This window comes from Leopardus geoffroyi, chromosome C1, assembly GCF_018350155.1.
Source record: "Leopardus geoffroyi isolate Oge1 chromosome C1, O.geoffroyi_Oge1_pat1.0, whole genome shotgun sequence".
NCBI classification, from domain to species: Eukaryota; Metazoa; Chordata; class Mammalia; order Carnivora; family Felidae; genus Leopardus; species Leopardus geoffroyi.
Genome location: NC_059328.1, coordinates 114,302,985 through 114,319,797, shown reverse-complemented (window position 1 = coordinate 114,319,797; position 16,813 = coordinate 114,302,985). Strand labels below are relative to the sequence as shown.

The following is a 16,813-nucleotide window of genomic DNA, read 5'->3' as shown; positions in this document are numbered from 1 at the left end:
GTGGGGGTAAAATGGGATTATGGTAATTGTTAGAATGGAGAGGCATAGAAATAGGTTTCAAAAGCTTTCAGAGAAGCTATCTGACCAAAATAAGATCAATGCAGTTGGCTGCTAATTAAAGCAAACAGACAAAGGAACGCAACCTAGCTGATTTTTAATGTATGAGCTTCATTAAAAGGCTTGCATTAGTCAGCTTGCATTTTGAGGACTATTGAAATGTTTTGTTCTTTTGTCTCCAAGGAAAGCATATAGAAATTGAAACTGACCTTCAGCTGTATAAAGAAGGGATGAGAATTCTTAAAAAGGGAAGTAACTCAATGGAGCATAAATACATTCAGACTCATTTGTAGGTAACCATTTATCTGAACATTTGGGAATTTCAAAGGTCTGCCAATGGATGTCCTACTCATTTCAATCTGTTATGGGGAATGCGGAAAGGGGAAATTTCATACTGAGGACAAAATTTTTCTGTGGGTGTTTATAGACATACACTGAGTATTTTTTCAGGCTCATCTAAACAGATGAGTTCCTCTAGCTGTGTTCAGGTTGGGGATTTTTTGGGGGGATGTGCATGTATCTAACAGTGCGTGTGTTTAAATAAATAACTGTCATAGAAGGATAGCTACTCAGGGACACACACCATTGCGTGCTTATTTTCTCAGACAAAAGATGCTCTTTTTTTAATTTTTACACGAGACTTTTAAAATTTACATGGATCAATAGAGGGCCATAATGAATGTGATCATTAGGACTCTATTACCAGGTGGGCTGTGTTCCAGAGGAACAGAGGCCTCACCCACTGAATTTTATTTTCAGAGTTTAATGAGGAAGGTGGAGGTTGGTCAGTGGGACCTGGGTTTGAGTGTCTGCTCTGCTTTAGTAAGGGACCTGGGGGCTCACTGAGCCTCTGTAGCTTTAAGCAGAAAACAAGACTCATTCACCTGAACCTCTTCTGTTGTCCAGCTGGTCCCCAACCTGGGCTGACACTGTGTCTTGGGACAGCCTGACTCACTCTTCTTACAGACCACTTCTTGAAAGAAAAGTTTCTCTTTGCTCTTGTCTAATAGCAAAATAAAATATGAATGTAAGCTCCTGTATATATATTTCTCTCCAGTTTCGTTGTAAAAGCAATGACCAAGCCGGAAATCAATAAAGAGTGGGATGGTACTTTCATTCCCACATTTAACCACTATTAACAGATTACCATTTTGGACCATTTCCTTCTAGACCTTATTTTCTCTTTATAATGATGAGGGCCATAACAGCAGAAGCTAAACATCTTATTCTGCAGTGCGGTTTCTGTACTTAATATTATATTACACATGTAGAACTTTCCAGCATCCTTACATATAGATGTATGTATTCCTTTTAATTGCCTCATAACATTCTGTAGTATGGATGTACCACCATTTCTTTAACTGTTCCCAAAATGGTGGACTGTGTTTCCATTTTTTTAAGTTGTTAATAACGGTTATAATTTTGGGGCACCTGGATGGCTTAGTCAGTTAAATGTCTGACTTTGGCTCAGGTCATGATCTCATGGTTTGTGGGTTTGAACCCCACATCAGGCTCTGTGCTGACAGCTCAGAGCCTGGAGCCCACTTCTCTCTATCCCTTCCCTACTTACATTCTGTCTCAAAAATAAATAGATGTTAAAAAATAAAAAAAAAAAAAATAATTATCTTGTATATCCTTGTGCATTTAAGAAAGTATTTCTAGGGCATTATTCCAAGAAATGGAATTGCTAAGTTAAAGCAGATACATAATTTAAATTTTGGAAATGCCACCACATCAGTCAGTGGCAACAGCCTTCACATGTTGCATCAACGCCAAAGAGCGTAACAGGCAAAGGTCAAACAGGAACAATGTGTAAAATAAGAAGAAATACTCAGATATCATAAAAAAAAATACAAGGAACCACTGTCCAATATTAAAAACAAATAATGAAAATAAAAGGATGTAACAGTTTTTCCCTGACACGTACAAATTAAGAAAAGTAACATAAAATCCAAGGTTAGCTGGTTTTCAAGAGATACATTCACCTAAATACTATTTAAGGGAGTTTAGAACATTCGGGAGGAGAATTTGATTAACAGAATGAACCTAAAATCTACCATTTTCACCAAAAAGTACTCACTAAAGTGACAGAGCCACACTGAAGCAGGGGAACTAGAGATAGAATTCAGCGTCCAACAAGTGGAAGTTGCTTTCAAGGTGAGAATCAAGGGCACCGTGTAGAGCCTGTGGATGAGCACGGTGTCCCCCATAAAGTGGGTTAGGAAGGTAAAATTGAATTCCTGTTGGATTAATCAGCCAACAACAGGTATGATGAAAGTGTGGCATGCACAAAGGAGGATTTTTTCATGCAAGTTAGACTGTTTGTAAGGTCATTTTTCTTTCAAAGAGTGATGCTAAATTTCTTAAAATTATGAATTCAAAATCTTGCTTTTTTACGGTTTTCTTTTCAACTTTGTAAATTCAGCTTCTAAAACCGTATTCTTCTTGTAAGTCTAGCAAGTATTAGCACTCAGGTCTAAAGCCCTTTGAATAATGCTTAAGCCCATTTATGGACTTAGTGACTTAAATACCTTCAAATGTATTAAACTACATTTATAATATGATTTATTTACTTTCCAAGTTGTTCAGTTTGCTGCATTAATGCCACAAATATTTCTACAAGTTAAGCATCCAGAAAACGAACATTTAACTTTGGTGTACTTTATTTATCTTAGATGTTCTACTAAGGAAGATTTTTAAGGTCTAAGTTGGTCATCTTACACTTTTTAAATTGGTGTTTATAAGGCCAAATTAGGCCACATAGGCCAAATTTCTTTAAAATTACAAATGCAAATTCAAAGTTTTATTTCAGTCTTGCTACAAGATAAAAGACCCATCTCCGGCCAATTCAAAGATCCATTCTTGGCAGAGGCTTTTTTTAGGGGCCTTTTAAATATGTCCCTTGTTAGACTGAATTAAAAAAAATTAATTAATGATTATTAAACTCCTGGACTTGATGCAAGACTGTTTAAGTCAGGTTCCCTGTAAGGTTGACCATGGACTGACATTGGTCTTAATCCTATTAAAATCCATGATAAATATGCTTAAGCATATTTATCAAAGTCAATTTTACTAATTTCTTCCCAGCAAGATGTAGATTATATTATACAAAAGTTTCTGGCTGAGATCGGGTTTGGGACCATTTTTCTCTTTCAGTACCTTATTCCTTCTTAACCCTCAAATATTAATACTAAGATTTTGTTCATCTTAAACTTTTGATACTAAATTCAGAAATTTCTGGCATTAAAATTTTTGTGCCTAAAGAAGACACTGACTCTGCTAAATGACGGAGATAGAAACATGAGCTTTGTTGATGTTAGTGAAACACCTTGAACGCTGGTTATGCGTGGGTTCTCAGTCAAGGGCTCCATGACATCCTGGTGGACCGGCCATGAAGTGTATAGCCCTGAATTCAAAGGCCAACTTTGAGTCCTGAGTATATTTTCTATTTTTCTTAATAATTTTAAGAATTCAACAATTTGGTAGTGAAAAGAGATTGAAAACAAGATCAAAACCTCTTTTCCTCATGCTTTATCCCTGAATTTATAGAATTTATAGAATGAATATAGCATTGTACTAATTATATAATATGTCCTTTATTCTCTACCTCGGGCTTATTTCTTCCCATTTAACACAGTTTTCACTGTCATTAAGACCTCTTTAGCTACCGAAAATATCTTGAAAAAGTCTAACCTCGCAGCTCTAAGTTTGCTAATGAGTTTCTGGAATCAGTGGGCAACTACATGAAGCCTCCCTCCCTCCCGCTCTTGGCAGAAGTGATGTCCTAATGCATGCTGAGAGTTTGCTTGTAAGGAGCTGGATCATCTTCCATTGGAGAGAATGTGCACAGTGTTTGAGAATACAGGCTTCAGTGACAGGTAGCATGGCTCACGGTTCTGGCTCTGGCACTTCATAGTTAGACAAGTTATTTACTCTCATCTTGTCCTACTTTCCTCATTTATGAAACAGGGAAAATAACATCATTAAAGCAACATCTCAGATATGACTGTGTGCACATCTCCAAGTTTCATTTTAAGCTTGGTAAGAGGAAGTGGGTAAGAGGAAAGCCTTCAAGAAAGCAAATCTAAATTGCCTCTTGGTGGCCGTATTTTGTAGGAGATTAGCCATGAAAATGATGTTTGGTTAAACATCATTAGGATAGTCACAAAGCTGGTTAAAGGTCATTGCATTTTGGAATATCTGGTTAAAGGTGACAGTAATCAATGTGAGCTAGATAGATAAATTGAATTTCCCAAACAGCCCTTTTATCTCATTAATATCTATCAGAAATTGCACACAGCTTATCAGGAATGCTAGATGTTTCCTCTCAGGAGCTCTTAAGTGGCATCATTCAAAAGTGTTCTGCTTCAGATCAATTTGGAGCTGGTTATCCCTGTAAGTACCTGGGAGATAAAATTGTTGCGACCCAACAATACAGCCCAGTAGTCACAAGTAATCAAAAGGGATTACATCATTTCTGTGCATCCATAAAGACCACTAAAGAGGATCCATTCATGGTGTGCATCAACTTCACCACCTCTTTGCCGTGTTTTTCTCCCTTCTTTAAATTGCCCTTCATCTATGACTGTGCAGAAAGCTCTCTTTACTTGTATCACTATTTCTTTACCATTTAAAAAAAAAGTGAGGCTCTTGTGTCACCCCTCATCTCCACTCACCTCTTATTGTGCTTCTCAGTGTCAGGCAGGTAATAACAAACAAAAGAAGGCCAGATACACTGCAGCTAACTAAAGAGGCTTCGCTAAAAGTGGGCAGCTTCAGCTGACTGTTGCACTCCAGAAATGTCCATCCATCCATCCGACCATCCATTCATCCATTCATTCATACATGCATTCATCCAATCAATCAAAAATCATTTATTGAGCACCTACTGTTTACTACATTGATACTCAGTGAACAAGAGAGAACAACTCTATGGAGCTTACTTTCTTGTGTGGAGAGATAGGCAACAAATCATAAACTGAGCGCATAAGCAGAGTATACAGTGGTTTAGAAGATACAGTAAAATGGTAGACAAAATAGGTAGGGTTGAGAGAAGGGATTGGGTATGTAGACAGAAGGGGGGTTTGCAATTTTAAATAGCATAAATGTGGGAGGCCTCTTCCATAAGGTATCATTTGAGCAGAGACAGGGAGACAGGTGTGGGTTGTGTAGGCATCCAGGGAAGAACATTCTAGACAGAGGGAATCTCAGTGAAAGACCCTGACAAAGGAGCATCCCTGGTATGCTTTAGGGACAATGAGGAGGTCAACTGGAAAGATGGAAAGCTGGCTTCTGTGGCTTGGTCAGATGTAGAAAAGGGAGAACATTAGGGGTGAATTCAGAGAATTAATGGGTGTACAGATCAGCAGGGACTGGTAGGTCATTTGAAGGATGTTTCTTTTACCCTGAATACAGCAGGAAGCCATTGGAGAGTTTCAGTACAACCTACCTTAAGGGTTAAGAGGATCTCACTTGCACTTGTGTTGGGAATTGACAAAAGTGGAAGATGGGAGGTCAGTTCATTGAAGACTACAGTTGTTGAGGTGAGAAATGCTGGTGGCCCAGACCACAGCGGTGGCAATAGAGGTGATGGGAAGTGGTCAGATGCAGGACAGATTCTGGAGGCAGAACCAGAGGGCTTGCTCCTACCTTGGACCTGGGCTGATGGAAGGGATTCAGGACAGTCAGTGTCAAGTATGGGGTTGCTGTCACCTGATGGTGAGGGATATGGGTGGAAGGTGGGCTGGGGGAGAAGCAGGACATAAGAAATTTAGACGTGCAAAGTTTGACACATCTGTTAGACACCCAAGTGGAGCTGTGAAGCAGACAGCTGCATTTATGAGCACAGAGTATAAACTCAGAAGTCACTGGCATATACTTATGAGACTTGCAATGTCCATTGCTCAGTAATCTGGTTTTTGTGTACGAAAAGCCAAAAATGGGTATTAAGTATACGAAACTTTTTAAATTATAAATGAATGGACAGACTACATTTTCCAGAACTATCTTGAACCCCACTGGTTCCCTAATGCTTTTCTCAAGCCTCATCTGCTCCAGCTGGAAACTTTTTCATGGTCTCAGTGAAAGCTAAGTTGGGGAAATAACCACTCCGAACATTCTTGACGAAAACTCCAGGCAGTCTTTTTGTTCTTCCTAATGCCAATGGAGAGGACGTGTGGTTAGCAGAAACTGTGCTGGCCAGGATGTTTGAAGCTGGACTCTGGTTTACGTTCTCAGAAATGTCCATCTTTGGCCGTCTGACTGGCACAATCTCCCAACATCTTGACAAATTCTTTCCCTTCTTCGAAGCAGCTTCTTTGGCCTTTAAAGAGAAATGTTTTGTTCTCTCGTATATCCTTCTGAACAACCTGCCACACCAGAAAACAACAGCAGTGAAGCAAGAACCATGCACTCCCACAGGCTGGGTGGTGGCCACTGGAGAGGTCCATGGACTGGTCTGGAAGACTTTTCTTCCGACTTCACCTCTGCCCTCGCTTGTCCACAGCCCCAACCAGCAATGATCTTTCTCTTTCAGAACAAGTTTTGATTTGGGGGAAAATTACAAATTCTCACTTAAATCTCATTATAATTTTTGTCCATATTCCATTTTTTCCCTCTCTTTCCATTTCTCACTCTCATCTGCCTTTCCTTCAGCTCTTTCTATCCTCACCCATCAGCCCATGCATTCTCTGTTTTGATAAAGAAGCAAATAGCTTCCAGTGGGTCTTTCCCACTCTCTAAGTCCTTGCTGACACACATCCCTGCATTTGCTTGTTTGGGCTCCTGGACAGGACAAAGGCAAGTGTTGCGCTCATGCTGACAGCTTTCTTTGTTAAACCAGTGTGCACCAAGAGAAAGCACATCCATCCAAATCCAGTTGCCTATGAAGTATCATTAGAATTTGAGGAGATAGGAATTCAGAGTGATGATCTCCTAACAATTTGAATTGAGGGCTTTACATCTAAGATAGTGATGGACTATCACCCTCAGTGGGCCCTTCTTACTTTGGTAGCACCTCCATTGTTCTCTTTCTGGGTCATGCCTTCAGTGCTCAGTTTATGGCAGGTAGGGAGAAAAAGAAACAAAGCACAAGTTAAAATGAACTGATTAAAGAAAGAATGTGGAAATTATTCTCATAAAACTGCCCTTGTTAAATAAGCAAATTGGGGTTATGCATCTTTTATTTTGAGTGTCAGCTTTACAGATGAGTTTTTCTAATCATAGTATGCGTTGAACCAAAATGAACCAAGCTACAAGCATCCATTAATTTTTTTTTTCTCATTCTAGGAATATTAGATTTTTTTTCTTACCAAAGTACTCTTTTCCCTTTCAGAAATATATCATTTTTTAAAGTGACCATAAGCAATGAATTTCTATCCTACCCTTTTCACTGGCAAATTGAGTTTATTAACACTGCAACATGAAGTCTGTGTGAAGCTTATTAAAGATGTGGTCAAAGTGCCCACATATTTCTTACCATTTTCCCCCAGGCCTCTCCTACTACATGCCAGACTGAATTTGGCAATCTTGAGTTTTAAAATATTTTAACGTATAGAATAGAGGGAAAACAAGGGTTTTCATTTGTTTTTGTATTCATAGAGTGCTGTTTTACAAAAGGTTAAGATTCTGTTAGTTGAAAGTCATGGAATCCCAGCTCAAGCCAGCCTGAATGGGATAGGGTTTTTTCTAGAATGATCTTGGGTTATCTCACAGCACCTGATACAGATTAAAACAGGCAGCCCTCAGAAGTTCAGGGGTGCAGCCAAATCTTGGAATAACCAAAACCAGCCACACAAGTACTGTCAGAACTCTCGGTCTTTCTGCTGCATTCTGCACCCCAGTATTCTATCTCTGTCTCTCTCTCTCTCACTGCCCACAAGCTTTCTTCCTGTGGATGAAAACATGGCCCCTGAGAACTTCTGAGTATTCTATAGTGTCAGACATTAAAAGAGGTCGATGTGGACCTTCTTGGTACTGAAACCAAGAGAACTATAGGATTAAGTACCTCACCACCTGGCTCTGTTCTGCTTTCCATCTTTAAAGCAATTAACTATACGCTGGGGGAAGAAGGGGAGCACGTGTGTGTGTATGTGTGTGCGTGTTTGGCATTGGGACAAGGGAAGTGGAATGGAGTTGGATAAGGGTAAAGAGCGGTTGTGTAACAACTTGACAATTCCAGTGGGGAAAATGATGGAGAAAATGCCCTGCAGGAGCAGCGTGATCCAGAAGCAGGGAGGTGCTGGGATGTAAGAGAAGACAGGGGTAGGGTAGGTGGGCTTTCACAGGCTAGCCCCACAGACTCTCCATCAGGGTACACCCTGGGGCAGACATCTTTACTTGGAATATGTGGATGTGGACACTGATGCCTCAAGTTTCTGTAACTCCCCACAACTCAAGGCTAGTGGGGGGGCGGGGACTTTGGTCCATATCAGTGACAAGCCTGTTTCTTTCCCTTCGACCAAGACTAAGAGCTGGGAATGGGAATCAAGAGGAAGGATGCAATCTGGAGTAGGAAAGGGACCACTTGTTTTTGCTTATGTGTTGATTGCTTGGTTTCTGTGAACACGTTCCATAGAAAAATTACTGGTTCCTCTTTCCCCTCCCCCCTTCTGTTCTTTAAGCCACAGTTAGATACTATGGAGTTACCAATATGCTTTCCCCAGACATAAGCCCTGTCAGCACAATTGTACGTTTGCTGTGCTGAGCGGAAAATTTCTAATAATACGTCTGAACATATGCAGGAATATTAGTTTCTGTGCTTTGAAACAATCATTGCTGGAGGGTTTTCTACCTATATAGGACACTTAGGATAAATCATCTTACTTTTGCTTGCCTCACATTCTCAGAGGCTACATAATGAACCCTTTTATTGTATTAGACCACTTCTGTAACTTCCTTACTCACACCCTCTCCCCCTTTAAATTCATGGTATTTTTTATATTTCAAGATTATTTTCAAGAGTTCCCGCATTTATCACTGCTTTTACTCTTAATTATATTCATTATTAATATTGAGCATTCACCAGGTTATTTCTGTCACAACCATTCCTGTGCTGTAGAGATTTTAAGTTGTGTGTGTGTAAGAAGTGAAGAGAATTAATTGCCCCAAGACATCATGCAGCAAATGCCTGAGCTGGGATTCAAACTCAGATATAAGTGACCCTAAAGCCCATGATCTCTGTCCAGAAGATATGAACCTTTGCCTTCACTCCCATTAATTCAAGTGGTGCTTGAAGTCTGTCCTTCCTATCATTTTTGTGATATAACGTGTTCATTTTACTTTGTTGTGGCCATGCTTAATATCTTGAATTTTCACTTACTCCAGTCTCAGTTTGTTATAATCCTTTTTGCTAAGCATTTGCAGTAGCTTTATGATAGCCCATTAATTTTATGTACTAAAAATTCCCTAAGAAGTTTTCTAATGTTGGACATCTACATTGATTCATCATGGCTGCCTTGTGAATGATGTTAATTAGCATGCATAGTCTTTATATTTTGAAATATATTCTTAAGATAGAGCCATTTAAGTATGATCACTGGGTCAAATTATATGAATGCTTTAGAGAATTTTTAATGTGTGTGGTGAAAATGTTTTTCAGAATAGTGGTACTGTTTTCATCATAAGTAGTAAAGGCGTCGTTTTAAGGGTGGGTTGGCATTTTTTGAAATGATAAAGCTTCCTTGCATGTTAAATGAGCAGGTAACATCTTTTCAAATTTCATGTGTAGTTTAAAATAGATTCCTGGCCATCACCCAGAAGAGAATCATGAGGACAGTGACCTCAATTATCTGCCCCTTTTCCCTTCCCTTTAAAAATGCAAAACCTTTCCAAAATGCAAAATTGCAATCTTTGTACATTTTGTTCGATGGTAAATGAAAAATCTTACAGATCCTGACCACTTCAAATTAACTTTAAGTCAATGGCAATTTGCCCCAATGTTGAAATGCTTCATGTAATTGCCTAAATCAGCTGTGAGCATTTCATCTCACAGTAGTGCTGGACAGACCTGTGTCTTGCAGTTAAGCCAAAGACTTGTTTTGCTGTTATTCAAGTCTGACTTAGTATAGAAAACCAGAAGATCAAATTCTTCTATCAGTCCATGTAGTTGGGTATCAGACATTTTTGTGTTTTCCCTTCATGTCAACTGAGTTGGTTTATTTTGTTTGCTTTTGCTTTGTTTCCTTAGGTGTTTGCCAAACTACTGTGAACATGGAGGAGGCTGCTCCCAGTCCTGGACTAGCTTCTCCTGTAACTGCAGTAACACGGGTTACAGTGGCGCCACCTGTCATAACTGTGAGTGGTCCTGACTTACCCACAGAATGGGCACACCTCCAGGAGTGCCAGTGCTGACTTCAGGATGCGCTCAACGTGGGGCAGGCTCTTTGGGTTCATTCATCCAACACATGTTTCTTGGTGGCCATGTGGGATACCTATAGGACTATAAGCCATATCCTCAGAGAGTTTGTGGCCTGCCAGGAACACAGATAGGAAAGGGAATAAGTGTTGGAGGCAGAGGAGAGACCATGTGCCCTAGGGTCACCAAGGGGAGCTATTAGATCAAGGGTGTTGTCTGGATGGGCTCGGTTAGGCTACTGTAATAAACAACTTCACCTGTCAGTGGCTTAAGTAACCAGTGGTTGCGTCATGCCTGTGTTACATGCTTATGTCACATTGGCAGGGGCCCCTCTTCCACTTTGTCCTCATTCTGGGATACTGGCGGTGCTCTGACACCCAGGAGGTTGCTGTGGCAGAGAGAAGAATGAGAAAGCATACACTGGCCGTTGAAAGTTTCCCCCTGGGAGTGGTAAACATCATGTCCACTCACATTCTATTGTCCAAGGAAAGTCACAAGGGCACACCTCAATTCAAAAGTTGCAGTCTTGCTGTGGGATCAGAGAGAACCAGCATCTAGATGATAACTTCCGATGACGACATGTCAGTGTTAAGGAGGCTTCAAATAGAAGGCCTGAGTTGATCTTTCGTAGGAGTGTGGCAGAGAAAGAAAAGAAAAAGGAGACTGAATGTGTGAGTGGCTTGACGTGGCTGGAGAGTGCTGATAGTAAGAAGTAAGAGAGGAAGCAGGGTGAGTGAGGGAGGCTGGAGCACACAAGGAATAAGGGGTGATGAGTAAAAAAATAAATGACTAGCCGGGGCCCCGATTACTGTAATTTTATAGTTTCGTTGGGGTCACCAAACAAAAACACACGACAAAATAGAGGTTTGCCGTTTACAGAATTGTGTGTCAAACTGTGTGAAGTGAGCTGTAAGGATAATTTAGAAAGACACAATCTGAAGGTGCTGGCTATAGTTGTGGGAGATTTCATCGAAAATGTGAGCTGTGAAATTGACTTCGAAGGTAGAGAGGTAGGAGGTGGAACTGTTAGAAAAATGTAAGAACCGAGCCAGGGGGCTGCTGAGGACTACGGTGAGGCCCAGCAGGGGTGAACCTCACCAGGGTTTCCTAAGTTCCTGCTGTTGCCAGGATGGCACCTAGAGATTCAGAAAGCAAATGGGAGATGCCGGCAGTGCTGAGATCAGACTCTGATGCAGGGGGCACTGTCGTCGCTGTCAGCCCTGAAGACCTCTCAGCCATTCGACAGCCTTTCTGTGCCTTGCAAGGTAGCATTTACCAGTGATGCCCACAGAGATGTCTAGTCGCATCAGAGACGACACAGCCCAAAGTTCATCACGGATGATGTTACTATTTTTTGGATGCCTGTGGAAATGAAAAATACCACCTGGCTAAAACCCCGCCTGGCTTTATAATGAAGTATATTATCGGGGCACCTGGGTAGCTCAGTTGGTTGAGTGTCCGACTTCGACTCAAGTCATGATCCCAGGTTCATGGGATCAAACCCCACGTTAAGACAGTAGAACGTGCTTGGCATTCTCTCTCTCTCTGTCTCTGTCTCTCTCCCTCTCCCCTTCTCTGTCTCTCTCCCCTGCTTGTGCACATGCTCCCTATCTAAAATAGAACTAAAAATATTTTTTTTATTTTAAAAATGTAATGAAATATATTATTTAAAATTTTCTATTTAGAAATTTGGAACACAGTGAAGGGAACACTGGACTAAGAGAGATTAAATTTGGATTTTACCTAGCTCTTGTACTTGAATAAGCGTATCATTGTGTCACTCCAAAGCTGTTTCTTCACAGACTCTATACTAATGAAATCTTGTGGGCCCTTTTAAGGCTAAAATTACATGTTTTGTTTAAGATTCCTAATAAATACCAACCTATGAGCATGGAGCCTAATTCCAGAGATATCATCCTTAAGTAGCCAAGAACAATGTTTACTTGTATAGTACTGTCTGGATTCTAGATTGTCACATCAGTGCTCTTGTGAGATGCTCAGTGACCACCAGAAAAGCCATCAATGTAATAGAACCTTGAAGAAAATTTAAGTCAAAGCTGCCCAAATTTAGGCAAAATCACATGACAACATTTCTATGAGTTTTTATAGCTTATTCCATTCACTTTCTCCTAATTTAACACTATGTCGAGGAGTTCATCTCTATGGATACTCTTCTCCTTTAATTTTCTCCATCCATCAGGCTAAAAATAGAATATTTCCAGCTTTTAAAAAAGTGTGAAGTTGAAAATCAATGGAGGTGAGGTGCTGATTTTTAATGGAACGCTATCCCAGCTGATGAGCAGGAGACTCAACACACAAAGCCTTAAAAATACCATTCTGTTTTTATAACACTTTCTATTCCCCTTGCTGTGAAATTGCTCAGTGCTCTATGATAGGTTGCCACACTGTTAGGCTCTTTCTTCCCTTCTGGGCACCCAGCCAGGAGAAATCAGGTCCTTGGATGGTTTGAGGGCTGGCAAACACACCTGGTATGCCTGTGCAGTTCAAGAATTTGTCATCCTCTAACTGATTTCTTCCCCTTCCCCAGTTGGGTGAGGACCATTGTTTTGAGTCAGATTTGTAAATTGAGTGACCCAAGGCATGCTTTCCTGCCTGCAAAAAGCCTGTCCGTCCAAGCCCCCTGCACTGCCCCCCGCATGGGGCATCAGAGATGAAAGTTGCCCAAATGCAGAAGACAATACATAGGTCCCTAGGCCCCTTGGCCCTCCACCACGTAAGAAAACTACCAGAGGGGTTATAGGGCTTCTGATCCCTCAAAGCTCACAGGTAGCAGGCTCGGTGGTATTTGAGGACACCCTCAGATTGAAACAACCCAAGCAAGTTCACAGCCCCACTCCTGTGGAAATGGCAATGTCTTTGGTGTGTTGGGGCCTGTGTTCTTGAAGCAGTCATCCACACAACATTATATACAGTCTTCAGATTTGTAAGACAGTTCATATTACTCAAAACTGATAATTTCTTGAGTATTCTTAATCCTTTGTTTCTTCAAGCTCTTCAAGGTGTTTTAATTTTTCATTATGGTGCTTCTTAGTGAATGTAAACCAACAGGGCTGAGGACAGGTAGGATTAACTTCTTTCTTCCAGCTTTTGTGGATAAGAGAGGAGTCTGGGTAAAGGGAAGGGTATGATGGACTCTAAGAAATAGCACAATGGGAACCCCAACGTGTTTAGGCAGAGCGGGTTGCTGGTAAAAGTAGATCTATCATCATTCCATTTCAATTTTCCTTCCACCTTACCTGATGATACATAAAGAAGTTGGGCATACAAGTTACATTTCTTTTCAAGTACACTTTGTTCAAAACCACCTGTTGAAGAAGGAGGTGGTGAGCATGTGGGGAATTCCTGTCTCCAGATAGGGAAGATATGTGAGTCTCTCACTTATCCCATGAGCTGTCATTGAGCCCTATCGTGTCGTGTCTGTAAGTTGTTTTGGTTAGGAGCCGCCTTCTCTGCATTGTATTCTGTTCTCCAGAGGAATAACTGAAGGTATACCAATGTTTGCAATCCACACAACCCCTGGCAACCCAACCAATGAGCAGAGCCTTCAGACCACCAGAGATAGTCACCCGTGTTCTTGGTTTGATGCAACGTGCAGGTTTAGAAGGTTATGTAGTTAAAGCCAAACTTCTAAACAGGTACAGTATATCTTGGTCATGCTATCCTATGAGTGCAAGTTAATATTAAAAGGAAGAGGATTTGATTATGGGAGTTCAATGCATAATTAGTCTACCATGTAATGATAAAGTCATATGGTATTACTATCTCCATTTTATAGAGCATCACACGGCAACCCAGAAAAGTTACGTACCTTCCTCAAGATCACACAGCTAGTGGAGCTGGGACTTGAATGAATGGAATCTGTCTTCAGATGCCAGACACATTTTAAGCTCTGTGTTTTATTTCCTTTCTTAAACACATAAGACATTTGCAAACCTCTCTATGTGAACTTAATGGTGAGGCATCCATGACTTCCTTCATATTGCTTGAGACACACTGGGATATTGTGATACATGATTGAAAATGTAGAAGACTGCGAGATGAAGATGTTTTTGCATTCTAGAATAATCGTGCAGTCATCATGGAAGAAAGTAGGATGAATTAGCACTTGAAAGACAGCAAAAATTAAAATGAATGTAAGAAATAGGAAAGCTTATGGAAACAGGCAAGAGCCAAGATGTGATGGTAGGAATATCTATGCTATACTTTGGAACACTGCATATATTTCCGTGGCTCCAGAAAGGAAAGATAAATAGCTCCATTCATTCCCAAAGCCCAAATGATATTCCTATAAAGCAGTTTTCCCTAGGGGAAATCTGAGCTCATTCCCATTATAACCAAACCTTTTTATGTGCTATTGCAATATCTATAAATACCACTTTAATGATTACATAATAAATAGTCCATTTAATGACTTTTATTCAAACACTGTCATCTTTTTTTTTTTGGGCGGGGGGTGGAGAGGACCTGTGTTGTTTCCAAATATTTATTATTATAACCAACTGTAGTGAGCATCTGTGTGCTTAAGTAATTTTTAAATCCTTCATAGTCTATTGTTTCCTCAGGACGTCTTAGTAGTGGTATTACTGAGTCAAAGACCATGAATAGTCTCAAGGATCTTGATTCATATTTTCAGCTTGTTTTCCTAAAGTCTGGCTACAGTTTGTACTCTGATTATTATTTTCTGATATCTTGTTTTGCCTTCTCTGCCAGAATTGTTTGCTGCAACTTAAAAAAAAAAAAACTCTTCCACTTGCATTTTTACTAAAACATTTGAATATTGAAATGGAAATTATTATTGACCTTCATGGTGAGTTCCAGATAAAGAAAATGGTTGATGTATTTATTTATTTTTATTTTTTTAGATGACTTATACAATAAGAATAAGACTGTCTCTCTCTGTAGAATTCTACTTTGTCATGCAACAAGTACCTTTTGAAAGCCCATCTGGTGTCAGTAACTATGCATGTGATTCCTTTCACGTTGAGTGGACTCAATAAGTGACACAAGTACTTACTTATCATCTTCTCTATGTCTCCTATTGAGTGGGAGTGTCCTTGATCTTCTCACTATGTCTGATGACATTCACATGGTCCCTTTCCAGGGTCTCTTTACCATTTCCCAGCCTTGGCTAATCTCTTTTTGCAGTCCTTCCTGACACCTTCACAGTGCCTTTTAGCTCACTTTGCAGCTGGGCAAGAGGATGTCAGCTTTCTTCCTCTCCCAAGCCTGATATAGTGCTTCTCCCATTGGGCAGTCAATAGCCGGGTATTGATTGGGAGCATGTCAAGTTGTCTGGCTATCAGACTCTACACTAGTCATCACAGAGGGATAACACTTCTGGCTGTTTTAAGAGTAGGTAAATGGTCTGTAACCGCATGGCATTTCGTGGTTGGAGCGACAGGTTAGAGAGGGTGGGGGATTCTGGTAATAAGAGGCTTATTTAAAGGCATCGCTTATAGCTCTTAGCTCAGAGCAGCTCATATCCTAATATCATTCTGTGGGTTTCTTATCAAAATCTAAAGCAAATTCATCTTCATGCGTAACCCCAGTGCCTTCTGCAGATGTTCCCAGCTACAACTAGACACCTAAAGGAGAAGAAGAAATAAATGAATAATAGTAATAAATTGTGGAATCCACGCCCTCCTTCATTTTATGACACTAACCACAGTCTTTTGTGTCATCATTATTTTTATTTACGTTAACTCCCCTAGTGAGACTGAAAACTCCTTTGGAGAAGGAGCCACGTCTTGTTTATATTTGTACTAAACACAGCCAAGGAACTGGTGGCATAAAGGGCACACCGTGTAACTGGCGAGACGGAAACTTAAGTGGGAATGGGTCATTCGGTGTGCCATTAGATGGGGACTCCATAAGGACAGGGTGGTATCTGAGTCTTTTCTGTCTCCAGCCACTGATTTCCACCTGACACACAGTAGAAATCTGCCATTTGCTGTGTACACGAATACATGAGGTACGAGCACGACGTAGTGGTAAGTTACTGGGGCACAGGCATGGTCACTTTCTGTGCGGAGGTGAGAAAGTTTTCTCAGTAATTGACCTTTGAGCCCTGAAGCCTTACTAGGGCTCAGAGGATGAGAAGGAAGAAGAGCAAGGGGAAGGAACAATGAGCAACATGTAAAAAGGCAGAGAGACATGAGGGTCACGCAGCAAAGAGAGGTCTATCCGGTGCCCAGCATGGCTAGAATCTGAAGTGCAATGGGGAAGTTGGATTGGAAGGCAATGCAGCCAGAGTAAAGGAAGGGGGCTACTTTCAGAAGGAGCTTGGTTCTCTGTTGAGCATCGAGGAGCCAGCCGTGGTTTGTTGGTTTCGCTTTAATTCTCAGAAATGACTTGCTAATATTTATTTTGTTGTTGTTTGTA

General features: G+C 40.6%; 1 protein-coding gene across 4 annotated transcripts in view; it reads left to right on the top strand.

Annotated features, from left to right (window-relative positions):
• The window catches only part of CNTNAP5 (contactin associated protein family member 5), an 807,688-nt gene that overhangs the window by 483,140 nt on the left and 307,735 nt on the right, over positions 1-16,813 (top strand). For all 4 annotated transcript variants that reach the window (XM_045479457.1, XM_045479456.1, XM_045479455.1 and 1 more), the window contains exon 11: positions 10,244-10,350. In XM_045479457.1, the coding sequence (XP_045335413.1) occupies positions 10,244-10,350 (107 nt within the window). The remainder of the gene's footprint in view (positions 1-10,243; positions 10,351-16,813) is intronic.